Raw genomic sequence first — 25131 nt, forward strand, 5'->3', positions numbered from 1 at the left:
CTTTCCCGGAGGCTCCTGTGAAATCTGCTAGTTTGGTTTCCACTGAGCAAGAGGGAGGGGGACCACCTGTACCTCAACCCAGAACTCTAGGAGAAGGGGTTTGCAGGCCAAGTGGGAGACTTCTTTTCGGTTTTCGGTTCCTCAGGTGCCGCCTGAGGAAATTTGGTTTAGACCATCCAGCGCGACTCCTTCCTTACACCAAAGACCCAGAGCAATTCTCAGAATCATTGCATTATGGAAAAACAGCCTAGGTACAATACAATAAAAACTGTACATTAACAGGGACTGAGTGTTTATTACGTGCCAGACAGAGCTAATCACTTTACATACATTATCTCATTTAATACGCATAACCGTAATCGGTAGCTGCTTTTATTAGCAGCTTTACAACGGAAGGAGCGGAGCGAGCGTATGTTCCCCAGGCATTAATCCTAATCAGCTAGAAAATGGTGGAGCCATGTTTGGGCTCTGCTTTCGGGTTCTGTCTCCAACCATTTGAAGATTCAATGCCCTTACAACGAAAATCCTCAGTGGCCCATAAAGTAGGGGGCTAATAAGAGAACCAGCACCTCTAATAATCAAGGCAGACAGCTGACTACATAAAGGCTAATTAAAGCCCCAGAAGCCTGGCTGGGGATTGCAGTTATCACTGACAAAGAGTCAAGTTAGACTGGTGTGCACCCCGTGCTGTGGGAACCTGCTGACTGGGTTGGTCCCCTTTCTCCACCCTCCAGAGGGGAGAGAATGCTGAAGAAGTCTGCAATTGTCTTTGGACCTGTAGTTGACAACGGCACTCAAGCCCTGTCTAAAGTGCTGCTGGGAGTTTTCTTATACAAAGTTAAGGTTTGACTTCAACAAGAGCAGTGCAGGTTGCAGCAGGTGCAGTGAGACAGCCTTTATCTCCGCAGTAGCTACTCACTGGATGTGAAGGAGCTCAGGCAGGGTTCATGCTTAGAGTGACAAGCAAGGGTCACTAGGCTACCCAATAGTCCAGGATGTTTTCAACGCTACGCTTCTCCCGTGCTGCCAGACCTCTAAGAGGTTTCTTAGTTCCATTTCTCCAAAGATCAAAAGTCTGCCTCTTGTCTCATGCACTTAATTTTTCACTCTGGACTGAATTCTTATTCAGACTTTATGAGCATTGGCCTTTCTTCCTGAGCTGTTAGCTACTTACTTTTTCAGATCTCAGCTTTTAAACTGGCATCGCCATCTCTACCTCAGTCTAAGCTAGATGCCCCTTATCTGGTGCTCCCACTGCATCTTGTATCCTAGCATTTCTCATTGTATTGTAGTTGCCTGGTTACTTGTCTCTATCCCCCTCTAGGCCTTAAGCACTGTGAGCAGGGACTGCGTTTTATTCACTGATGTTTCCCCAGGGCCTAACGCAGTGCCTGGCAAATAAAAGCACTCAGTAAACATCGGCTGTATGATTGAATGCATGATGGTTAGCCGGCCCAACCCCCTCTGGACCCTATGCTCTTCAGACACATAGATTGCCTTGGTGCTAACAGGAAGAGAAAAATAAAGCTTTGGCTCTGAAAGTGAGGGGCATCAGGCCTTCGGCAGCTTCTCAAACTTAGCTGCAGCTCTTCTGAATTCATAGGAATCGAATGCAAGATTACTGGGCATTTCTTACCAATCCACCCTCCTCTAGTCCCCCACAAATTGACCTCACTGGGCCTGCTTTTATGAAAGGTTTATTCCTAGTGCTAGAACCAGTCTTCTGGGGTTCTAAGCACAGTTCAACTGGGTGGGTGGATGAGGGGAGGGCCCATTCAGATGCAGGGCCACAAATGCAGCTCCCCATTATCCCCACCCCTCTGGTCCCAGTCCCCTTCTCTGCAATGGACACACATTGAGGAGGGAACAAAGGGTACTGGAGGCAACACTATTGGCCCAGAGGAGCCCAAGAAGAGCTGCCATTGGCTGACAGAACCTTTTGAGGTCCTGTCTTTGGTCAGGGGCACATCCCAAGAGCTGGGGATAGGCCTGAGGAGTGGTGCCATTGGCCAGGGAGTGTTTTGTCATAGCCTTTGGCTGTGGAGTGAAAGGAAAAGATCTGGGAATGAAGCCCAGTGGCCAGGAAGATAAAGGACAGGGCAGCAGCTTCTGGGCCTATGGGCCCTCTTCAGACCACAGCAGTATGGGCAAAACTGGTGTCAGACCCCAGTCAGAAAAAAGGAGCCCAAGCCAGCAAGTAAGTGGCAAAGGACATCCCATGTCCAATCTCCTCCACCCTGGGGCTGCCCCGCCCAGTGTCCTTCTTGATAGCCAAGTTGGGCTGGGAGCCGCTCACTGCTCCTCTAACCAGGAAGGCTTCTCGGCTCCTGGAGGCCGCAGCTTGATGTTGAACTGCTGAAGAGTCTGCTCCAGCTGTTTCTGGTTCCCAGCGAAGTAGGCAGACACGGCATTGTGGAAGAGCAGCAGCTGCTTGTGCATCACCTTGATCTGGGGGCCCAGCAGGGTCAGCTAAGGCTAGACTCAGGCACCCTCAGGGAGGGGCTACAAGCCTAAGCCCAGACACAGACCAGAGCAAATAGACTCTGCTGACAGTGTTTTGGGGTAGGGACTTTTCAAGAAGTCAAAAGAGAAGGGGCAATATGAAGAAAGAAACCTGACTTGATCTGCTGGGTTTAGGGTTCTAGAACCCCAGCCAAGGGGCAATGTTTTTTCAGTTATGCTACTGGGACTAGAAGCCAGTGATGAGGAGGGTGAACTGAAAGTGCTCAGGTATCAAGGGGCTAGGGGAACAACCCACTCCCTAGCCAGGGGCAGCTCCGCACCCAACAATCAGAAGGGTCTGAAGGGATGGGCACTGTGTCTTACGACTTAGGTGACTTAGGACCAAGGGAGTAGGGCAGCACCTTGTTTTCTTCCAGGAACTTCAGCTTGATGGCCACATCTCCCCGCAGCTTCTCATATTTGTCCCGATGGGTCTGGAAAGTGGCCTGGGCACTCTCAAGTCGACCACGAGTCCCTGCATCCCGGGGCCCTAGGCTCAGCTCTTCTAAGTCTGTCCGGTAGGCATCATATTCCAGCCTGGGAAGGGGGTGATAAAGGCTGGTCTCCACCTCTTCATCCACACTCATATTTCCTTTCCTTTCTGAATCTGTATGCCCCTAATGTTTGCATTTTCACCCATGCCAGCCAACTTCCCAAACCGTGGGCCCACACCTGGCAGCCTCATACTGTTTGACAGTCATGAGTGTGTCTTCCATGGTCTTGGTGACCAGTGTGTTGATGCTAGAGACAAAGAAGTTCACAGCCCCTAGCAGCGTCTCCCCATTCTTGCACAGCAGCTTTTGTGTCTCTGCATTATAGCCAAATTCCTCCTAAGGGCAGAAGGGAGGCACAGGCATTGAGTAACACTCCTTACCTTACTGCAGCTGTAGAGCCCTTCATATCCCTCCATCCCAAAGAAGAAACAGCCATCAAAACTACAACAACCAGACTGCCTCTAGCAAGGCTCTCTTAGCCACAAAGTTAGTAGGGTCCCTTGGCGATGCCTGAGGTAAGAGTGTGGGGAGTACGAGTTCTTAGGTGAGTTTACAAGATAGAACAAGGAGAGCTAGTGCAACAGGCAGGGAGGGAATCTGATTAGGCCAAGCACCAAAGGCATTCTTGATGATATGGAGACAGGTTACTTATGAGGTACTGGTGAGCCCTCTCCCACAACCCCTCCAACTTCTGGGCCTCTGTACAAACCCTTAGGCTGCCTCCATAGGTGAGTGATGCTGGGGGCAGGACTGGGCGCACCCCAGAGGGGTTCTCCCTGGGGGCTGCAGGAGGAGGGAGGGAGGGAGGCTGAGGAAAGCCTGCCTGGAAGGACCAGGGCCCAGTACCCCCACCCTCTTTGTTTTGGCTGAGGCACCTGAAGCTCTGGGGACTTCTGGCTGAGGTCAGCAAAGGCATCACCTAGTGCATGCTGGGTCTGCAACAGGCTGTAGAGGTGGGCTGTCAGTGCCCGGCCCAGCTGCAGGACACTTTCATACTTGCGCTTCGTCTCACGCAGCAACTCAATCTGCAGCTCTAGCTCCAGATCCACAGTCCGGGAGCCTCGGCCAAATCTCTCTGATAACAGCTGCTTTGTGCACTGATTAGAAGGGGGGGGGGGTGAGGTCAGAAATCTAAACTCCACCCCAACAATGAACTACTCCAGCACCCCCGTTCTCTTAGTCATAGCAAAGACTATATAGTAAGACCTGGGGAAAGGGAAAAGGTCCCCATGGAGAATTTCTGAGAAGAAGCACTTGAATCTTACCTTATATGTGTTGATGCCCCATTTCTTGACGATGTCAAACTTTTCTCCAGCGATGCCCCGGGCCACCTCGTCACCAGGGCCAGAGGGTGACGTGCTGTGAGATGGATGTCGGCCAGACCCTAAAGGACCAAGTTCTCTGACACCAGTTTCTCTTAGATATAACCAGACACTTCTATGGCCCATTTCCCCGCCCACCCCCCCAACACACGAAATGACCCCTCTGAAGAAGGATTATCTAGACAGCCAACTGCATTCTTCTGCTCACTAGGGGGAACAAGGACTCGTGTCCTGACAACCAAATCAATTCAATGTATGTATCTGGCATTCTTGGAGTAGGGTAGGAGTGTTGTTGGTGTACGAAATAAGAGGGAATAGAAGCAAACATGACATGTGCGATTGGCAGGATCAAAGATGGTGGGCACAGAAAACAGAGAAGTTAGCTTATATTTCTAGGTAGAATTCTAGCCAGTAAGAGTCTAAAATGAAACTCTGAGAAGCCTCACAAAGCTCCAAACTGGCTTTAAGCTCCTGAGTGCTCATAACCTTAAGGTCTTAACTTGGCTCAGATGGTAGCGGCAAGGAGGAAAAGACGAGTGAGATTATCTTAGAGACTGACTGGCTAGTGGGAGGCAGATGGGCAACTCAGGGAGCTGGCCTGGGACTGGACTGTCTATGAACTTCACACCAGCAGTTGGCAAGCTCTCCAGTCCAGGAGTCAAGCTTTCTTGTATGTGTCTATGTGCCTGCAAACTGTCTCAACACCCCACCCCTCAAGCCTATCTCTATCATTCATACCTGTGGGGATGAGTCCGTCACCAGAGCCCCCATAGCCACCAGACACAATGCTAGTTTCATTGAGGTTGGGTCCTGACACCATCACCTGCTGGAGGTCCTATAGGTCAGAGAAGAGGGGGCCACCTCAGGAACACAGGGATGGATGAAACATTTTGGGGATGGAGACAGTGCATAGTAAAGTCTGTACAGAACCATAAAGAAGATTTGAAAAGTATGAAGGAGTTTAGTTAACTGAAGGCTACTGGGACAGGGGAAAGTAAAAGGTTTATAAGTCAGGAATGTATAACAAAACAATGAGAAGAATCAAACAGAAGCACCTGCTCCAGCCCATCGTCTTCAGGAAGCTGCCCAGCTTCGCCATTTCCGTGGATGGGAATCTCCATTGTGGCTGCCTTCCCTAGAATCCCGTCCGTCATGGCTAGGGAAGGGACTGGAGTCAAGGTCTCCACCCCAGCACGCTGTAAAACCCAACACAGACAATTCTGGAAACTGGCCAGCACTCCAGAACAAGGAGGCCTTCCCTGTGTTCTCAGAGGTTTCAGGGGTTGTCTTAGGGCTTGGGTGTCCTGGGATCAGCCACCACGGTTTTCCTTGAGTTTGTGTGTTTCTTCTCTTCTGAGTACATTATTTCTACAGATGCATGCATACCAAAGCCTTGGGTGTCTTCTCATAACCCCCCTACCTCACCTTCAGTAACCATTCATGCATTCAGTCATTCAACAACTATCTAGTGTCTATTATGTGTGAGATACCGAAGCAATGGAATTGCAGCAGTGAGGACCAGAGGGGAGGTCTATGCTCTCTGGGAACTTAACCCTGCAGAGGCATGTTTACCAGAACCCTTTCCTAGGCTCAGACGCTCACTTGCCACTCAGGCATGCTCTGCAATCCTGGTCTTTCACATTCTTTGGTGTTCCTTCCCCTCTTCGTTCAGCCGGTCTAGTCTCTTCTTTTCTCCATCTTATGCACCTGACTCCCTTAGGCCCTCCCCAGCAGGCCTTGGTTGAAGCAGTTAGTGAATGTTCCTGGTGTCAGGTGAAAGGCTCTCTTTCCCAGGACACGGGCAATCCCTTCCAAAGTCAGCTGAAGCCTACCAGATGTGAGGGGCTCCCCCCACCCCCATACACCTGGGCATCAGGTGTGTCCTCATCCTTGCCAAGGGCTCAGGGCATCTTGCCCTCAGTACAGGTTCGTGCGTTCAACTTCCCTTCGTCCAAGTATGTCCTTCTCACCTGGGCCGGGCCGCTCTTCCCCTCAGGGCGCGAGGCCCGGACCGCGCGGGGACCTCGGGTTCCAGTTCTCCTCGCGATCCTAGCAGCAGGTCAGAGATTTGGCGGAAGTGACATGTTCTCTGGGCAGAAGAAGCCGGCCACGTCGCAGAGAAAAAGGGCGGAGGTGACGTTTGCAGTTGTGGGCAGGGCGAGCCTGGAGCTACGCCTTCAAGCTCTTGGGGGAGTAGTGAGAGTTTACTTCCGGGGCGACTCTGAGAGCTCTACCCCACCCCACCCCCGCGCGCCACCCTGCCACCCCGCCACGAGCGGAAGTGACTTGGGCTGGGCGCCCTGGGCGTGATGGAGCAGCAGCAGCAGCAACTGAGAAACGTGAGTGAGAGCGCAGTTGCTCTCTGGGTTAGACGTGCCGAGGGGGAGACGGGCTGTGCATCCCGGGGAGCTTTGGCGGTGGTGAAGTCGTGGTTCCCTTTTCTCTCAGTTGCGAGACTTCCTGTTGGTCTACAATCGGATGACAGAACTGTGTTTTCAGCGCTGTGTGCCCAGCCTGCACCACCGAGCTCTGGACGCTGAGGAGGTGGAGACTGTGTGGGGGTCCCAGAGTTGACAACGTGACGTGACACCCCTCCCCCCATTTCTCCCCTCTTTCTTGATCTCACTCCTAGGCTGGGGACCGGGAAGGAAGGAGGCGGGCCCCTTTTAGTTTCTACTTACATCTGTTTTCCTTCCAGGAGGCCTGCCTGCACAGTTGTGCTGGGAAACTCATCCATTCTAACCACCGCCTCATGGCCGCTTACGTGCACCTCATGCCCGCCCTGGTCCAGCGCCGCATCGCGGACTACGAGGCTGCCTCGGCCGCGCCAGGTGTTCCTGCAGAACAGACCAGAGACTCGCCATCAGGCAGCTAGCCGTCCCTGGCCCCAGGAGAGAAGGTGCTTGGATGGACTCCTCTGTGGACCTTGGGCTTATCTAAATGTGTACAGAGAGATTGAGCTTGAAAGCTGGGTGCTGTTGCTCCTTTTCTTGGAGCCAATAAACCCGTTTTTACAGTCTAGTTATTTTGCTGGGCAAGAACTTTTGTCTATGGGTACCAGCCTTTATTGTGTCATCTAGTGCATGTATACTGCCTTTAGCCCTGGAGGTTGATGTAGTGCCTTCTTATGTGTAGAAGGACAAATTCAGCATTCCCAGCACCCCAGCAAAAGCAGGGATTATGGGTAGAGCTTTAAGGTTAGTAATAGCAATGGAAAATTGGTTCCAAAAGGAGAGCTCTCAGTGGCTGTCCTTGGGACTAACTCAAGGACCTGAATATACATTGACTCATAACTAGTTTTTATTCTCAGCTGTCAAACAAAAAGAATTGCTGTGAACCTAGGGGAAGAAGGTAATATCAAACAACAAAAGCAGGAAGAAAACAGTACCCCCTTAGGCTTTAGCCACTCCTTCCTAGGAGGTCAGTGACAACAGAACAAAGACAAGCCTCTAAGAATTCAGGAATGTTGACCATTTCCCCAATTTACTCTCTTAGTATTTCCTGCCTTTGTGAAATTAGCAATAAAGACTTTAAACAAAGAAGTGCTTTCTTGTCTTCAGAGTCAGTCAGGAAGGCAGTATTAGTCAAACCTCAGGAAGAGAACCCGAGGGAGAGGGAGATGGTATTAGGGAGGGATGGTTAAATGCCTTCTGTGCCCCTCCTCTTTGTGTTTCACTGCTTGTCTAATCTAGTTTCAGCTCTCTATCCTGCACCTTACACTATTCTCACTGTAACTGCTCTGATGCCAGCTTCTCCCCAACCCCTCTTGTGGGATTCACATGTGTATTCAGGAGGAGTCCTTTCCTGGCAGCTGCTGTTCCCATGGCTTCATTCCTAATGTGGAGATGGGGAAGGAAAGAGGATGTGGCATGTACCACCTTGTGGGGCTTCAAGGATGACAGTCTGCAGGGCAAGCGACAGCATGGGGTCTGCATTTATTACTGTTTTACAGGAGATTAAGCTCAAGTACTTGTGCTTGCCAGGCAGGAACTCTTTTTTTTTTTTTTTTTAATGTCAGGCTATAAACCATTCTTAGTGCTCACTGGCTTCTGAACACTGAGCATTGAAAGAGCCACTTGCTCTTTGCCCCAATGTCACAGGCAGAGCTGAGCAGCTGGGCCAGGTCTGTGGTGCTGATCTAGGACAGCATCTTCAGGGCAGCAGGCAGGAACTTGTAACAACTAAGCTCCCCACTTCCTCTTCACTGCTTCCCGTAATTCCATCCCATCCCTTCCCTTCCAGTATTGCAACAGGTGGCCAGCTTTCTTTTTTCTTTTTTAACAGAGGAATTAAATTCCTCGTCAAAACCAACCATTCACAGAGCAGATTTGCTGTCCTACCCCCACCTATAGGTCAGAAATAGGCATTTATTTATTTATTTATTTATTTAGAGATATGGTCTCATGTACCCAAGGCTGACCTGGAAATTGTAACTAAAGATGACCTTGAACTCCTGGTCCTTCTGCCTCTACCTCCCAAGTGTTGGCCAGCCAAAAAGTTGAAAATCTTAGTTGATTCCATATTGAGAAGCAGATCTTGCTCCAAGGCTTGTTATACTTGCCTGTAATCCTTAACAGGGCAAGAATTGTAAGTTTGGGCCGGGCGTGGTGACGCACGCCTTTAATCCCAGCGCTCGGGAGGCAGAGGCAGGTGGATTTCTGAGTTCGAGGCCAGCCTGGTCTACAGAGTGAGTTCCAGGACAACCAGGGCTATACAGANAAACCCTGTCTCAAAAAACNAAAAAAAAAAAAAAAAAAGAATTGTAAGTTTGGAAGCAGTCTGCACTGTTAGATCAAGACTCTACCAATAAAGTGCAGCTGGGACATTAAGCCTGATATTCTTTGCACTACAGCAGGCTGTTTCTCTAAATCGTGTCTGTTGAGTTATTTTGTATAAATTTATCATACTTACTCCTTTTAATTGTGAAACTAGGAGGTGTTATTTTTCACTAGACAGGTAAAGAAGCAAGAAAACAGACCTTAGGAGAGCCCTGTCTTACACAGTTTTTGGAAAGCAGATTTTGGTGTGTCACTTTCCTTTCCTTTCTCTCTTTCTTTTCTTCTCTTTTTTTCATTTTCCTTTTAGGTGGTTTTGTCGTGGACCCATTGGCCTTCAACTTGTGATCCTCCTGTCTCAGCCTTCTAGGTACTGGAATTACAGACACAGGCTACAACCTGTTGCTAGATAATTCTTTAGGCATATAAAACTTGCTGACCAGGCGCTTCCTTAAAGAGTGACCCGACCTCAAGATTAATCTTACTCCTTGACAAGTACACAATGTGAGTAGAGCAGCTTGTGAACTTGTTAGTTCCCAAAACCAGGAAGGTGGAGACCCAGGATATTGTGTGGCTGCCGAGAGAGCGCTGCATCAGCACCTGTATGTATCCTTTCAATAAACATGTGCTGTGAGTTGTCTGTGTTTCCTTTCTCCCCATGTCACACATAATTAGTGATGGCTGGAAAAAGACGAGGAAACAGATATGCCCGAAGCCTACTCTCTGAATGACCTGAACTTTTTTGTTCTGTCTTGTTTTGTTTTTGAGATGGTCTTATTATGCAGTATCACACCTTGGATTCAAATTAGCTGGCCTTTACTTCCAAGTGCTGGGGTCACACCTATGCCCCCCACACTAAGTGTAGAAAGCTCTTATACCTAGCATTATTTGTAGCTTGTTTGCCTTCAATGCAAAAGCAAATGTACCTCAATCCGGCCTGTCAGTCCTTCTCTCCTTTCAGTCTCCTCTCCAGTTTCTTCAGCATTTAAGAGAAACCCCTTCGTACTGCCCACTTTCTATACTTGCTGGTTGTTTTCAGGTCTTGCCATTGGCATGGTAAGAGCAGGGCAGAGTTCTCAAGCGCAGTGTACAGGAATTTTTGTTTTGCTTTTTTGTTTTTGAGACAGAGTTTCTCTGTAGCTTTAGCTGTCCTGAAACTCTGTAGACTAGGCTGGCCTCAAACTCACAGAGATCCATCTGCCTCTGCCTCCTGAGTGCTGGGATTAAAGGTGTCTGTTATCACCATCTGGCAGGGATAGTTTTGTTGGTTTGGTTTGGTTTTTGAGGGGAGAGGGTTTCAGGAGGTCTAACTCAGGTTTTTGTACAAGTTAAAAAAGTGCTCTACCTTTGATCTACATACCCAGACCATGAGTAAATTTCGACATAGTCTTACCACATCACAACCACTGGAGGGCAGAGGTGGTGGTCCTGTCATTCTGACTTCAGAACTTCACTGTCTGTTCCTCTGCCCAATCTGTTTGCTTTAAAGCTATTCATCCATTCAGCCTGCTCACTGTTTTACTCTTCTCATGGACTTTCCCCCCTCCCCTTAAATAGCTCTTGTATTTCTATTCACCACGTCTGCTTTGATGTTTATACAGACAATCCATTCATGAAGTTAAGATCAATGAAGTTAAGATCACTTCATTCCATTTAGTTGTGTCTTGGCTATTGTCATCATTCTAAGCCACCCAGTCTTCAGAATGCTGCTACTAAATCAAACAATATAACACTGTTTTTTTAATTTTATTCACTGACCATATTCTTTCTGCTTGGTTTAGAATGTCACTGTCCCTACAATCATTTGATTTTACTGTAGCTTTCCCATTCTTTCTTTTCTCACTAGCACTTCTCTTTACATTCCTAGCCAGCTTAAATGACAGTGATTTTCCTGCTAGAGCTGAATTTTTTGTAGGTGTCCTTCCCTCTTATGAAACATTTGTGTCTGCATTTGAACAACTAAATGCTACTTAAGGAGATCACTGTAGCGCATATTTATGCCAGTTTGAATTCATGGTTAAGTTCAAATGGAATCTTGGCTCTCAGACTCTCATTGAGTATGTATGTGTGTGTCTTTTGTTTGAGCAGTGTATCACTCTGTAGCCCTGTCTGGCCTGGAAATTCAGAGATCCTCTTCCTTCTACTTTTCAAGTGCTGAAATTAAAGGCACTCACTACCACACCCAGTGATTTTTCTGTTCTTTACTACTCCCCTAAGTAACTCTTTTAAGTCAGTATCTGTAACCCTCTTTGTCCCTTATTGTTTCCTTTCTGTAGGCCATTTTATTCCTCCATGGGGAAAAGTAAACGCTGTCTGTAGGTAATCTCTAGTATCCTACTACTGACTAACCCATCCACATTATTCCCTTTCCCTTCTAAATAGTGAGAAACCCTCTGGACCAGTGCCAGTGCCCATTCTTGGACTTTGAGTCCTAGTCGTTCGTACTTGAGTACTTCCAATTTCCTCTTGTTTATTGTTGTAAATTTCTAAATATGCTAAGGACTCTACTGTTAAACAGTTATACCCAGTTTCCAGTTACCATCCTATTTTTACCACTTTACAGAGGTATCTCAGACACAGTTGTATCCACCTTGCAAGCCATTATCCATTCCCATTCCCCAGACTAGCACAGAGTTCTGTAGCCCTTACTCTATTCAAAAAGTGCTTATTATGATCACCTGGTAACCTTATATCTCTAAATCCATTGAAATTTCCTGGGCCTCTACATACTTCATCTCTCAATGGCATCTGATAATATTTATAGTTAGTGCCTCATTGATATCCTCTCAGCGTCTCGATTCCATTATTAGGTTTTACTCCTATCCTTTTAATTATGGTGTCCTAACCTTTGTATTAGGCTCACCCTGTTCATAGCCTTCACTAAGTCATGTTCTTTTTCTCTTGAATTTTTCCAGGAACATTTCATTCCCCAACTTTGCATTTTAGGTACTCATGATCCTATGTGTTGCGTTGACTTGAATCATGCTTTACTTTCTCTGTACTCCAGCCACGCTAGCCTTTGGTTCCTTCATACACTGTTCTAAGGGCCTTTGTATTTGTTTATTTCTGATATATAATGGAGGAGACATCCTGTTTTACCTACTGAACTTCCTAATCCAATTGCTATTTCCTTAAGGACATTTCCCCAGAATTCTGGTCATATAGTTCTTGTATGTTGGGTGTGTGACATTTCTTAATGGTATATACTTCACAAGGACATGATCCATGTCTTTATAACTCAAATCACATCCTCATCAAAGCAACCAGTACATAGTTTTTAGCTTCCTTCTTGTTTTATTATTAACAATGAAAATTATCAAGAGAAAGTTTGTTTTGTCAGATGATATAGAAATTCTGCAAATGTAACCTTTTGTCAGTAATTTAGACTTTGACATTTTATTGTTTGTTTTTTTTAAAAATAATTTATTTATTTATTACATGTGAGTACACTGTAGTTGTCTTCCAGCACACTACAGAAGAGGGCGCCAGATCTCATTACGAATGGTTGTGAGCCACCATGTGGTTGCTGGGATTTGAACTAAGGACCTTCAGAAGAGCATTCAGTGCTCTTAACCGCTGAGCCATCTCTCCAGCCCCTTATTGTTTGTTTTTGAGACAAGCTCTCCCTATATTGCCTAGGTTGGTCTTGGACTCTAGAGATGCAAACTCATCCAAGGTAGAAAATTGACCAAAAGTAAGGATACCACTATAGTCTAACTTGTTGAACTAATGAATTTATTAAGACTACTTATAGGAGTGTATATAAGGGGTTATTTACAGCACCATAAATGACTCCAAGAGAGCACATCACCATGGATGACAGGTCACAGGAGAACTTCAGACTCACTGCATACTTTGAAGACAGCTTGACAGATTGGAGAGTGTCTGTTCCAAGGCAGCTTATCTTTTTCCGAGGGTGTCTCTTAGCAGTCCTAACTGCATATGTATGCTTGGTGAGGGAGTGCCTGATGCTTCTGGTCAGATTCAGGAACTTTTAAGCTCTTGAATTGTTTACTTCCTGAATTTTAAAGAGCTTCCCTGCGGGATTCAGTATCTCAACTCTCTTTAGAACATCCTACATCTTTATCTTAAGGAGCTTCCCTCCAAGATGTAATATTTGGCTAGAGGAAATTATTAATAAAACACCATCCTAGCCTCTGCAGTGCTAGGACTATAGGAACAAGCTCCCATGCCAACTGGACATGCCTTTTTAATCCCCAAACTCACTGGATGGTATCTTCTAACACTGTATGCTCAATCATCACCCAAAGGCCCATTTACGCAAGCAGTTTACTCTTTCAATTTTGTAGGTCCTATAATTGTGTGTAAATATTTCCTTTTAAAAATTCTTTTCAGTAGTTCCTTTTAATTTTTTCATTTTTGTTTTGCTTGTATGTATGTCTGTGTCAGGATGTCACATTCCCTGGAACTGCAATTCAGTTGTGAACTGCCAGTTAGGTGCTGGGAATTGAACCCAAGTCTTCTGGAAAGAGCAGTCAGTGCTCTTAACCGCTAAGCCATCTCTCCAGTCCCATTTCTTCGTACCATCTATAATGGGATTTGATGCCCTCTTCTGGTGTGTCTGAAGATAGAAACTGTGTACTCATATACATTAAATGAATAAATAAATCTTTTTTAAAAGAATGCTGGGCTGAAGAGATGGCTCAGAGGTTAAGAGCACTGATCGCTCTTCTGAAAGTCCTGAGTTCAAATCCTGACAACCACATGGTGGCTCACAACCATCCATAATGAGATCTGGCACCCTCTTCTGGAAATTCTGAAGACAGGTACAGTGTGCCTACATATAGTAAATAAATAATAAAAATCTCTAAAAAATATATTAAAAAAAGAATGCTAAAATAGAAGACATGTATGTTGTCATGGAAAATTCACGAGTACAAATTCACTTGTTTATGAGAACAAGATTCTATCTTAAGTAATTTGTTTTGCATTTGTGTGTGAGTGTGTGTGTGTGTGTGTGTAAGCATACATGTGGTGTCCTTAGAAGCCAGATCCCCTGGTGCTGAAGTTATGTGAAAATGTAAACTAGTGTGGGTGGTAGGACTCCAATTCTGATCCTCTGAAAGAAAGGTAAGTGCTGCTTACTACCGAGCCATCTCGCTGATCTCCTGAAGAAGTGACTTAAACACTTTTTGTTATATTTATATTAATTTTGTGTGCATATCTATATCTATATACACACATACACACACATGCATACATACATGGACACAGGTCAAAATTCTGCTTCAAGATGCAGCACTAATTTCCACATGTGTGAAACAAATTCAACCCCCTTCTCCCTTACACATACACACAGAGACACACACATCTCTCTGGAGAACCCCGCCTTTTTTTTTTTTTTTTTTTTCAGGAGATGAGTTTGTGGTCAGCCTGGTTGGTCTACAGAGCGTTGAGTTCTAGGACAGCCAGAGCTATTACACAGAGAAACTCAGTCTCAAAGAAACAGGTGCTAATGTTATTATTTGAGAATAAAGAATGCCCATTTATTTTTGCCTATCTGGAAAACTGTTGTGTCAAAGCCTAAACTTCTTGACCTTCTGCAACCTGTGGGTTTCCTCACAAAAAGAGTTGGTTGGTTACCTATGTTCTTACTCATTCCACACTGAACCCTGTTATGTCTCACTCATGTCAATTATATCAAGAGTCTATTTTTGTGAGACTAAACATTTTATATACATAACATCATTTAATCGCACAACTGTCCTAAGAAGTAGACACTATTTTTATTTTCAAAACTATAAGCCAAGTGGAAAAATCAAGATTTTAATTTAGGCAATCTGATCCCAGAACCAGTCTTACCAACTAATATTGTTATCCATTGATACATTTTCCCATATTTTACAATCATCTATTCATAGTACTTAGCACCAAGGACTGGAGATAGAGTAAGAGGCAATAAGAACAATTAGAATCTCTGCCACTATGGAGTTTGTATGTTTTTGTTGTTGTTGTTATGATTCTGTTTATTATTTTCTTTTTTATTAGATATTTTCATTATTTACACTTCAAATGTTATCCCCTTTCCTGGTTTCTCCTCCAAAACCCCCCTATCCCCTTCCCCCTCTTCCTGCTCACCAATCAATCTACCCACTCCCATCTCCTGGCCCTGGCATTCCCCTACACTGGGGCCTTCACAGGACCAAGGGCCTCTCCTCCCATTGATGACTGACAAGGCCATCTGCCACATATGTGGCTGGAGCCATGGTCCCTCCATGTGCACTCTTTGGTTGGTGGTCAGTCCCTGGGAGCTCTGTGGGTAATGGTTGGTTCATATTGTTGTTCTTCCTATGGGGCTGCAAACCCCTTCAGCTCCTTGGATCCTTTCTCTGGTTCCTCCATTGGGGACCCTGTGCTTAGTCCAGTGGTTGACTGAGAACATCTACCTCTGTATTTGTCAGGCACTGGTAGAGCCTCTCGGGAGACAGCTATATTAGGCTTCTGTCAGCAAGCACTTGTTGGCATCCACAATAGTGTCTGGGTTTGATGACTATATGGGATGGATTCCCTGGTGGGTCAGTCTCTGCTCCACAGTTTGTCTCTGTAACTCCAGGAGCTTATATATATATTTTTAATCAGGGTAAATGGATAAGCAAGTATGAGATAGCAATCAAAGTATGGGGTAAATTGGTTTGGGGAAAAGAGGGTCTGGACTTATGGGAGAGTGCTGACTTCTGGGAAATTAAAGGATTCACTATAAGGGGATGCCTGAGCAGAAACTTGAAATAATTTGAGAACAATGTGGAGAAAAGTGCTCACTCTTGTATACAACCCTTCCACCAGTGAGATGAACTATCAAGGTTATACCTCCTAATCTTTCCCAAACAGCTCCAGCAAGGGACCAAACATTCAGATATATGAACCTCGGGGTCATTCTCATTCAAACCACCACAACCTTTGCAAAAAAAAAAAAAAAAAAAAAGATTAGATGTGAAAGTGCCTAGGTCAGGCCAAGTGAAGGAGTGACACAGGCAACTTCCAGGTTGTGCCCTTAATAAAGAGTGTGATTTCTTCTCTTCTTCATCTCACTAGTTGTAATGGGCCTAGGCAGAGGAGGTGATGAACTCTCTTGGATCCTGAAGGCAAAGACTATTTCCTTAGCCTTAGAGAAAGCAGAACACTCTGGCCATGGTCCTGGGAATACTCAAGCTTGAATGTGACTCAAGTGAGAGCAAACACTAAATTTCTAGTTGGACACATAAGCATAATCCTTTCCTTCAGAAGGTTGAGGCAGGGGAGTCATGACTTCAAGGACAGCTTTCATTTCTAGACTGGAGACTAAACCCAGGGCTTTGAGCATATGAGGCAAGTGTTGAACTACTGAGCTATGCCTCTCACCCGTGAGATCTGTATCTCAGACTTAAAACTTGAAATATATGAAATCAGACACCCTACTCCCCCAAGTCTACTCTTTTTACTGTCTGGCCTATCAAAATTTCCACTGATTAAAATCTGTAACAGAGGTAGGCTTGCTCTCTCTCTCTCTCTCTCTCTCTCTCTCTCTCTCTCTCTCATAACTAAACCACTCCCAGAGTCTTCAGCCACTACTAGATGTGTAGCTTGTTGAGAGAGAGACAAGATTTTTGTCTCACTCAGGTTTCTTGTTGCGACTTGAGGTGGGACAGTTGGATATGCTGTCAAGGGAGGGGAGAGAAAAAAATCAGTGAGTGGGTGAGTCTCCAGGATTACACTTGCTTCCTACGACCACGCCCCTAATGCTGTTAGCGCCCCCAATCAATCTTGTCATTCAGTCTCCCACTCAGCCAGATTCTCTTTGGGCCTTTGGGGTGTCAGGTTAAAAGCAGCCTGCTAGTGTGGCCTGGGTCCCGCTCCCGCCCCCAGGCCCCTCCCACATGCCTGTTGAACTCTCCTGGCTCCCGTTTGAGGCTCGGGCCTCCAGGATTCTGTAACGGTTCTAACAGCTGGGAGCAGGTGGTGCAGCTGAGTCCTCTGCTCTGGGATCTGCTACCCTTGCCCTCAGTGGCTCTGTTCTTTCAGTGCCTAGGGAGGCCCCGCCCACTGGCGCACCGGGAGCTGTCTTCTGCCACGTCTTTCCGCTAGGTGTCCTAAACTGCTTCCCTACCTAGTAGCCAGCTTTGCACTCTGGACCTTCTCAGTCTATGGTAAAGGCTTCAGGGGACGGGAGCTTTGCTGCCTTTGAGTGACAACCCCTTTGTGTTTCCTTTTCAAGGTGGTTGCCAGCCTCCACTCTGAGGTTTTCCTCATGTGAACACAGTTTTTCCAAAGATTTTGCAAGCGTGTATCGGTCTCTGTGTTAAGTGACTGGAACTGAGTCTAAGTTCATTCACGACAGGGAGCGCTCCGCAATGAAACCTCATTCACAGACCAGTCCCCCTTCCCTTCCCATGCCTTCTACATCCTGCAGGCCAGGTGAGACGAGGCCTTGGAGGGTGGGAAGGAGCTCCTGGGCAGGGAGGGCTCCCTCTTGGACTTGTGCTAGTCCTTGACAGTGAGTGGCTCAGTAAGGGCTCTCTACTGGTCTTCCTATGCTCTACAACTCTATCCACCTTGCTGTCCTAACCCTACCTGCACCGCCCAGAGCCAGAACTTATACACGCCCCCCCCCCCCGACCCTGCTGGGTCACACAGGTCAGACCCAGAAGCCAAAAGCCTGGAATTGGCATTTGGACCCCGAGCTGTGGGCAAGATCTGTTCGACAACAGTTGAATACCTGCCTCCGCTTTATTCTGGAAGAGAAGGAAAACCCATGGTTTTATACCCTTCAGTCTGGGCTCGTTGGATGTAGCTGCAGCGGACAAGAACACTCTAGGGACTGTCAAATGAAACAGGAGGATCTCAAGGCAGTGGTTGAATCAGAGCAGCGGACACTGCTGAAGCTGCTACTGTCTGAGCTTCAGTCTCTGTTCTCAGCTGTGATGCAGGATGGCAGTTGTGAAGCTTGGCGCTATCTGCATGCAGTACTGGGCCTGTTGCCTCCATACCGTGAGATGCTAGCTGGTCAACTCGAGTTGCTGCCCTTCCTGGAGCAGCTGTACTGCTGGGCACCCAAGGTCCAAGCCCGGCTAGAGCTGGACCTGCTAGATGCCATAGACAAGGCCTTTCCCCCAGACAGTTCTTTGTTACATAGTTCTTCCCATGTTGACTGTAGTCCATGGATGAAGAGGTTTCATCGAGGGCCTCCATGCTCAGCATGCCCTTTTGTGAAGGCCCAGTGGGACCGGCAACAAAAAAAGGAATTGGCCACGTGGCTCCGACCATTGACACTGCCTGAGCTACAGCACTGTCTGGGCATTGTTGGTGCTGAGGTGGCCCTAGAAGAGACCCCATGGCTGGACAGCCTTAGTCTTTTGCCCTTGGCACTGGCTACAGATATCCCTGTACAGTATGGAAGCAGAGATACTGAGCACGCAGAAGGGGAACCTGCTGGGAGAAAGTGAGTGGCATGGTTTGGGGCTTTAAGTAGAAGAGATAAAAGGAATTAGTTTAGGTGCCTGCAGGGCTACTGACTTCTTGAGCCAGCTCCTTCTGGCTCTTCAGGATTAGCCCACCTCTAAAGTGAGCTGGACTAGGCTGCACTTTTTTCACTTGTAAAAACAAAGCTAATGTCTCAATGCTAATCTATTGGGAAACACTGAAATCAATAGCAGCCATTAGGAAGTCAAAACTTGACCTTGTAGTTTCCAGTCTTCTCAGACGGTGACAGAAGCTTCTTTGGGGCTTATATTCTTGGTCATTTATATTTGCCAAAACATACTTTGGGGCATATATTGTGCTGGTCCTAGGAACTCTATATGAGGTCTTTGATTACTCTAGGGAGTGCTTGCATGAGTGGTCTTCCTCCACAGGTCTATGTGAACTATTCCAGGTCTAAAGCAAAGCACTGCCTCTATGTCGACTTCCTGATCTGACAGTAAGGGAGGCCCCTTGAGTAATGATCTATTCCTTCCAGTCCCCCAGTCTGGCTTCCAAAATCCTAGGATTTCAGAATGCCTAGAAGATCCCTTCTAGGAGTTCTTTTAGTATAGGAACTTCTTCCTAGCTCTGGCCTGCTTTTCCCTTTTTATGTAGCTTGTCTATGATATATTCACTCTCTAGGCAGAAAAAAGCTAACTTTGCATGCAATCAAGCATGACTTACTTGCTCAATTTTTGCTCTTAAATTTACAGTGGGCTCAATTTGTGACTTTTTCGTGACCTCTCAGATCCCTAATGGTGGACAAGTGGGCAGGTTCCTGGAACTATGAAGGAAGGTGTCAAATGTCAACAATTTGGCTTCAATCTTCTCAGCCAAGCTTCCCTCCTGCCCCTAGCATGGGCCCAAGTCTAACTCACTCTTGGAAGACCTTAACAGAAATGGCTCTGGGTTGATATATCAGGAAGGAATCAAGTATTCATACCTGTATGAACTTGGCAGTCATCCTCTGAGGTCTAGGTAATACAGTTTACTCTTCTCCAGGACTGTCTTCCTAGGTTTTGGTTCATTTAATAACTTAATTGCTACTTGGATGTATCCAGATGCTGGGAATGTAAAAAATAAATGAGCCAAATAGATTTAGTTTTTTCCTTTGAAATCAGTCTTCCAGTTTTGTAAGGGAGATATTAGGACAAGTAACGTATAATTAACAAATTGTAGTAAGTAGTATAAAACAAAAGGCTGTTGGCTATTGCCTGTGTACTCTTGGTGGAATGGGATTGGGAAGGGAAGGGGCTGGAACAGTAGTAGTAGAAAATTTGGATAGAGATTAGATTAGTAAAGTGGGTTAGGAGGTGAAAGTGTGTCAGTGGGGCAGCAGTTAGTTGTATTACATGCTAGTGTGCGTTTGGAAATGAATGGAAGACAGTGGAAACACCGTTTCATTCTTCATCAATACCTGCTTGAAAGAAAGAAAGACACTAGAACCAGAGTTTGAAGTAATTCTGGCATCTGGATGAGACTCTTGTTAAAGAAGAGGGATATTTTCAGCCTTTAAGACACAGAACCTGAGATGTAGGTACTCTTTGTTAAAGTATCTTTTATTCTCCTGTTGTAATTGTTGTCTGGAAGGCTCACTGCCTCTGTCTGCTAATTACACCTAGTCTTGGGAGCTTCTAAGTCTCCATACAATCTTATCTAGGCCTAAAATGTTTTCAGCCTCTGAGACTTGGTGCTGAATAAACTCATCCTTTCTAGTTCTTAATGAGCTCTGACTGGCTGGTTCAATTCAACTGTACTAGCTCCAACTCTTCTCCAAGCTAACTGATTCAATCTTGCCTCTCTAGGCTTCTCCTAAATTGCTCTGCTTGGTCTAAAACTAGCTTTGGCAATATGTTCTAATTGTCCAGCTGCTTCTCATTCTCTGGCTCGTTCTGTCTTCACCTGTGTCTCGCTTGTTATCTCTCTGCAACCGGCCTCTGTTCCACTGTCCTGATAAAACTGCCTCTTTCCTCTTCCTCTGCACTAGTCTCTTAAGCAGCTTCCCTTTCCTCTCTTCTCATGAGAGTTGGGCATATTTTTTTCTGTCAAATCTTTCTCTGATTTGTCACTTTGCTGCTCAATTAGACATCACTTTAAGACATGTGTACTTTACCTTCATTGTTTGGGATTAAAGGTGTATACTAAGGGCGTATCTCTGTTCCAGCCAGAGTGATTAAAGGTATGTGCAAAGGGTAAAGCCACACCACAACTAGGAACAGGTTTTTCTACACAATCTTGGGGTTCATGGTGTGATCAAAGGGTTGAGCCACACCACAACTAGAAACCGTTTTGTTTTTTTTTCAGTAAATAGCATAATCTTGGGGTTCAGTGTAATCAAATATCCTACAGCACATCTGTATTTGTAGACTAAAGGAATCACCAGGTTATAGTAAGAGGAAAATATATGGAGCACAATAAGGAATATAGCATACACTTGAGAAAGTGGCCTTGCAGAAAATAAAGGGCACAGTCCCCTCTAGCCTGGGAAGACAGTGTGGGAGAAGGCAACTGAAACTAAGGAGTTAGTTCTGAGCTGAGAAGCTCAGTTTGTTCAGGCAAAGGAGGAAGGATGTGATGAGACTGGGGATAGGCAGGGCTGAGCATGCAGTTAGGGATAGCAGCTTAGGGAGTTGGGAACAATAGTTGTTTGTACCATGATATCAAACAGAGAGAGCCCAGAATTGAGACTGGACACTTGGGATCGTTCAGGAACCAATAGTTCTAGTTTTGTGACTATGTGACCTCACTACTAAGAAAATACATTTTTCTTTTTTGTCATGCTAGGAATCAATCCTGAGCCCCCATGCATGCTAAGCAACTGCTATACTACTGAGCCAAATTTTTAGTCCTATTTGTACTTTTTATTTTGAGATAGGGTTTTACTAAGTTGGTGGTGCTAGCCTAGAACTTAATGTTCTCTTATGATCATGGATATAGCAGTCAATAGGACTTGGTCAGGTATCAAAACCTATAAGCTGGTACAATAATGCCTTCCTATTACTTTATACAATGTTATATAACATTGACAGTAGTAACCACAACCAGTCTAGTCGAATCATTTATCAGAAAGCAGAGTTTCTCATACCCAGGCTATAGTTGACTATAGCTGATGAACATGCATGATGGACTATAATTGCTCAGTATGTGACATCTTTGAGTATAGATTAGACTATCTAGGCTCTGATAGTGTGTCCCTTCAGGTGCTTGATCTAGTGCCTGCTTTCCATGGTTAGTGATGGTAAGGCTCTCCTCTAGGCACTGATCTCTTTGCTCTGCCTTTTCTCCCTGATTTGTCTTGTCATGCAGACTTCAGGTTGCCTCTGAAGCTCCTGAGGAGAAGGCCCTCAAGAAGAAAAGCTCTAGGACTCCCGTCTTGAGAAGTCAGGTGAAATCCCTTCTGGAGAGAGACTGGACCCAGAAGAAGATCCACTTCCTTTATCTCAATGTGGTTTCTGATCGGCACTTTAAGTAAGGGCCTGGATCCAGGGCATTTCTACAGCCCTCTCCAATGCCTGGCCATGCTACCTTCTAGCTTTTTGTCTCCAAACCTATCCCCCTCTTCTGCTTGCTGTCCACACACCTCTCCCGCCTCATGGCTTCCAGCTGTCTTCCCTTCTCAGCCTCCTCTTTACCCTCCAGATCCTCTCTGCTTTTACAAGCCCTTGTCTGAATTGTGCCTTTCTTACTTTTGCTCCTTATTCTTTTGTAGACAGAAGAAAGCATTTATTTATAGCCTCAGAAGCACATTTAATGCTGACCTTATCCAATTCCAATGTAAGAATCACGTGTTGAAATCTCAGTGTTATGGAAACTTGGTCTTCCAAAAGCATCCTGATTTTAGACTAAACTAAAATGTTCTTTTCCTGGACTTCCACCTCTTGGTATTTTGTTTTTGTTTTTTGTTTGTTTGTTGGTTGGTTGGTTGGTTGGTTTCGGAGACTATAAAAACAAGCCTCTGGGTTCCATATCAGTTGCATTCATTCACTTTCTCCCATTGGATCCAAATCTTTTTTTTCTTGGATGGAACTTGGAGACTCACAAATGCTAGGTGAATGCTCTACCACTGAGTGACACCCCACCTTGCCTTAATTCCTCTTTCCATCTTTCCCTCACAACCTCCTAACAGGCTCTGATAGTTACGACTAAAACACTTCCATCCCCACCCCACACACAGTTCAACATCTCCAAAATGTCCATGTGTCTTAAAAAAATCAAAGTATCACAATGGGAGGATTTTTAATTTTACTTTTCATAAAATAATATTGTATCTTACATGAGATGATGTCTTGATTTTTGTGAGATGTTCTGTATCTGAAGATAAGGCCTTGGTTCAGGCTAAAAAGCTAGATGTCGCCTTTCTCTTTCTTTTCACCTATCTTTTGCTTAAATTGATGTTCATTCAATCATTCTAGTTTGAATACTATTCTGCTGTTTCTCCCCATTTCTACTTTTTTTCTGCCTCTCTATCTCCTTTTTTTTCTTCCCCTGTCCTCCCCTGATTTCCTCCGGGTATGTGCACAAATTCTTTGGTTCCCATTGATCAGACTTGGATTTTGTTGTTGTCTTTTAATTATAAACAGCCCTTACAAGCTGGTGGCAGTGCCACCAGACAAGGTGAATCCTGAGCACTACATCTTCTCTCCCTTTGGGATCCTGCATATACATCCTGTGGAAGGCAGCGAGGCAATGACACTGGGCACTTGGCACCGCGACTATGCTCTCTGGCGTGAGCTCCAGCGCATCCCGTTCTTTAAGAATTGCCTCTTACGAAAGGCGTTGACCTGGTAGGTGGTGGCAGGGTGGTCTTGGATGGAGCAATGGATGAAGGAAATATGAAAACACATCATCACTCACCTTTAACTTGTAGTTGGAAGAAAAATGTGAGGTTGTGTGGGCTGCATCGGATCCAGACATTCTTGAAGACTCATCTGCTCTTGGCTATTCCTCATTTTGGAGTTGGGATGCTCCATATTAGCAGGTGAGGTATTATAACACAGCAGCCATGGACTTTTAAATGTTAAATACTGGGTAAGGGGGTACATGCTTGTAGTCCCACTTCTCAGAGGGCTGAGGCAGTAAGATGAAGAGGTTGGCCTATGCTGCAAAACAGAGCCTACCATGTCTTTGGTTGTTTGGTTTGTTTTTTGTTTTTTTGATGAACATATGTGTGTGTTGCAGTGCTAGGGATTGAATCTAGTGCCTTCAACATACTAGGCAAGTGCTCCACCACTGAACTACATCTCCTATCTTCAAAATGTTGTGTCCATAACCACAAAAACTTATTTGGACATAAAGCATACCATGCCCATTCATAAAATTCTAAGATAAAAAAAAAAACCTACAAAGAAAAACTCCCTAATTTTGTCATCCACAAATGATCTATAAGAACATCTTATTTTATTTTTCTAATTAGTCCTATTACATATATAAAATATGATCATATGTTACATGTTTATATAACCAGTATTCTGAATGTATCTCCATGTAATTACATGTTCTTTTATACCAACTTGTCCTAAATACAACACAATTAATTACCAAGCCTGTGGGTCACACTGTATTTGAATCTAAAAACTCTATTTTTTTTTTTCTGGAGCTGAGGACCAAACCCAGGGCCTTGAACTTGCTAGGCAAGCGCTCTACCACTGAGCTAAATCCCCAACCCTTAAAAATTCTTTAATCTCTCTTCATTTCTCCCTCAAACATACCCACACTCTTTTGAAAGTTGGTTATTATTTTATCACTTCTTTGCCTTTCCTTCATGATGTTTCAGGTATATTCTATGATAGGAATTGCAAGCTCAAATGCCCAGGGAGCCTGAAGTGGAGATACTAGAAGAATATAGTGATCAGATGCAAGATATTAGAGATTGTGGCACTGAAGCCTGAGGAGTGAATCTGTAAAAGACGGTCACTTCTCAGTCCCAACAAAGTGATATTATAGAATATAGGTCAAATATGATCAGCTAACCTTAGTTTTTAGAATTTCCTGGAAATCTACATTTCATGGTAAAATTTAAACTTTCAAAAATTAAATAATAGTATTTTGGTTGTGTGTATGTGTAAGTCAGAGAGTGACTTGGGAGAGTCGGTTCTTTCCTTCCACTGTGTGGGACCTGGGAGGTCATCAGGCTTAGTGGCAAATGCTTTTACCTACCAAACCATCTTGCCAGTTCTAAAAAAATTTTAACTTTTTAAAATTTGAATATTATTTGGGGTCAAATTTTAATTTAAAAAAGTATGAGATTCAACTCCTAGCAATATACACTGTAAACTTTTCAGTCTGAATTTGGTACATTGGTCACCAGTTTGCAGCCTCTTTAGGCTGTTACCGTTCTCTGAACTTGCCTAGTCATCAAAATGGTTCTTATCTTGTTTTTGTTTTCTGTTTTGTTTTTCTGGTTGTTTTATTTTGTTTTTGAGACAGGGTCTCATATACCCCAGGCTGGCCTGTAATTTGCTCCCCAAGTGTGATGGTTTATATATGCTCAGCCCAGGGTGTGACAAGATTAGAAGGTGTTGCCCTGTTGCAGTAGGTGTGTCACTATGGGTGTGAGCTTTAAGACCCTCATCCTAGCTGCCT

General features: G+C 45.1%; 3 protein-coding genes and 1 non-coding gene across 9 annotated transcripts in view; 2 read left to right on the forward strand and 2 right to left on the reverse strand.

The window, feature by feature from the left end:
- Positions 1 to 275: 275 nt before the first annotated feature.
- Positions 276 to 6460, reverse strand: Arfip2 (ADP ribosylation factor interacting protein 2). 2 transcript variants are annotated; one of them, XM_021167317.2, is made up of 8 exons: positions 6289 to 6460; positions 5374 to 5514; positions 5057 to 5153; positions 4262 to 4380; positions 3872 to 4093; positions 3175 to 3332; positions 2865 to 3039; positions 276 to 2448 (listed from the first exon to the last, which is right to left on the reverse strand). In XM_021167317.2, exons 2-8 carry the CDS (start codon positions 5470 to 5472, stop codon positions 2293 to 2295), a joined length of 1026 nt encoding a protein of 341 aa, XP_021022976.1. In that variant the 5' UTR covers positions 5473 to 5514; positions 6289 to 6460; the 3' UTR covers positions 276 to 2292. The 2 variants fall into 2 exon arrangements, with proteins under 2 accessions (XP_021022976.1, XP_029335276.1); XM_029479416.1 differs by lacking the exons at positions 4262 to 4380; positions 5374 to 5514; positions 6289 to 6460 and having other exon boundaries at positions 1681 to 2448; positions 5057 to 5116.
- A 28-nt stretch (positions 6461 to 6488) lies between these two features.
- Positions 6489 to 9727, forward strand: Timm10b (translocase of inner mitochondrial membrane 10B). 3 transcript variants are annotated; one of them, XM_021167319.2, is made up of 4 exons: positions 6489 to 6657; positions 6767 to 6862; positions 7017 to 7217; positions 9404 to 9727. In XM_021167319.2, exons 1-3 carry the CDS (start codon positions 6628 to 6630, stop codon positions 7191 to 7193), a joined length of 303 nt encoding a protein of 100 aa, XP_021022978.1. In that variant the 5' UTR covers positions 6489 to 6627; the 3' UTR covers positions 7194 to 7217; positions 9404 to 9727. The 3 variants fall into 3 exon arrangements, with proteins under 3 accessions (XP_021022978.1, XP_021022977.1, XP_029335277.1); XM_021167318.2 differs by lacking the exon at positions 9404 to 9727 and having other exon boundaries at positions 7017 to 7857; XM_029479417.1 differs by lacking the exons at positions 6767 to 6862; positions 9404 to 9727 and having other exon boundaries at positions 7017 to 7853.
- Positions 8328 to 8466, reverse strand: LOC115031625. The gene has a single exon (XR_003837298.1). It is a non-coding gene; the product is annotated as a small nucleolar RNA SNORA43 (small nucleolar RNA).
- Positions 9728 to 17015: 7288 nt separating the features above from the next.
- The window catches only part of Dnhd1 (dynein heavy chain domain 1), a 69639-nt gene continuing 61523 nt past the window's right edge, over positions 17016 to 25131 (forward strand). For 2 of the 3 annotated variants that reach the window (XM_021167323.1, XM_021167324.2), the window contains exons 1-6: positions 17119 to 17175; positions 17306 to 17505; positions 17725 to 18529; positions 21856 to 22017; positions 23130 to 23333; positions 23417 to 23527. In XM_021167323.1, the coding sequence (XP_021022982.1) occupies positions 17442 to 17505; positions 17725 to 18529; positions 21856 to 22017; positions 23130 to 23333; positions 23417 to 23527 (1346 nt within the window). In that variant the 5' untranslated portion in view covers positions 17119 to 17175; positions 17306 to 17441. Of the gene's footprint in view, positions 17176 to 17305; positions 17506 to 17724; positions 18530 to 21855; positions 22018 to 23129; positions 23334 to 23416; positions 23528 to 25131 lie in introns of all 3 variants that reach the window. The other variant, XM_021167320.2, reaches the window with a different exon arrangement.

Source organism: Mus caroli, chromosome 7 (genome assembly GCF_900094665.2).
Source record: "Mus caroli chromosome 7, CAROLI_EIJ_v1.1, whole genome shotgun sequence".
Taxonomy (NCBI): domain Eukaryota; kingdom Metazoa; phylum Chordata; class Mammalia; order Rodentia; family Muridae; genus Mus; species Mus caroli.

Coding starts and splice junctions, on each gene's coding strand:
- Arfip2 (XM_021167317.2), bottom strand. CDS start 5,472: ATGACGGACGGGATTCTAGGGAAGGCAGCCACAATGGAGATTCCCATC. Junction 5,154..5,373: donor AAGACGATGGGCTGGAGCAG/GTGCTTCTGTTT, acceptor TCTGACCTATAG/GACCTCCAGCAGGTGATGGT. Junction 4,094..4,261: donor GGGGCATCAACACATATAAG/GTAAGATTCAAG, acceptor CCTTCTAATCAG/TGCACAAAGCAGCTGTTATC.
- Timm10b (XM_021167319.2), top strand. CDS start 6,628: ATGGAGCAGCAGCAGCAGCAACTGAGAAAC. Junction 6,658..6,766: donor AGCAGCAGCAACTGAGAAAC/GTGAGTGAGAGC, acceptor CTTTTCTCTCAG/TTGCGAGACTTCCTGTTGGT. Junction 6,863..7,016: donor GAGCTCTGGACGCTGAGGAG/GTGGAGACTGTG, acceptor TTTTCCTTCCAG/GAGGCCTGCCTGCACAGTTG.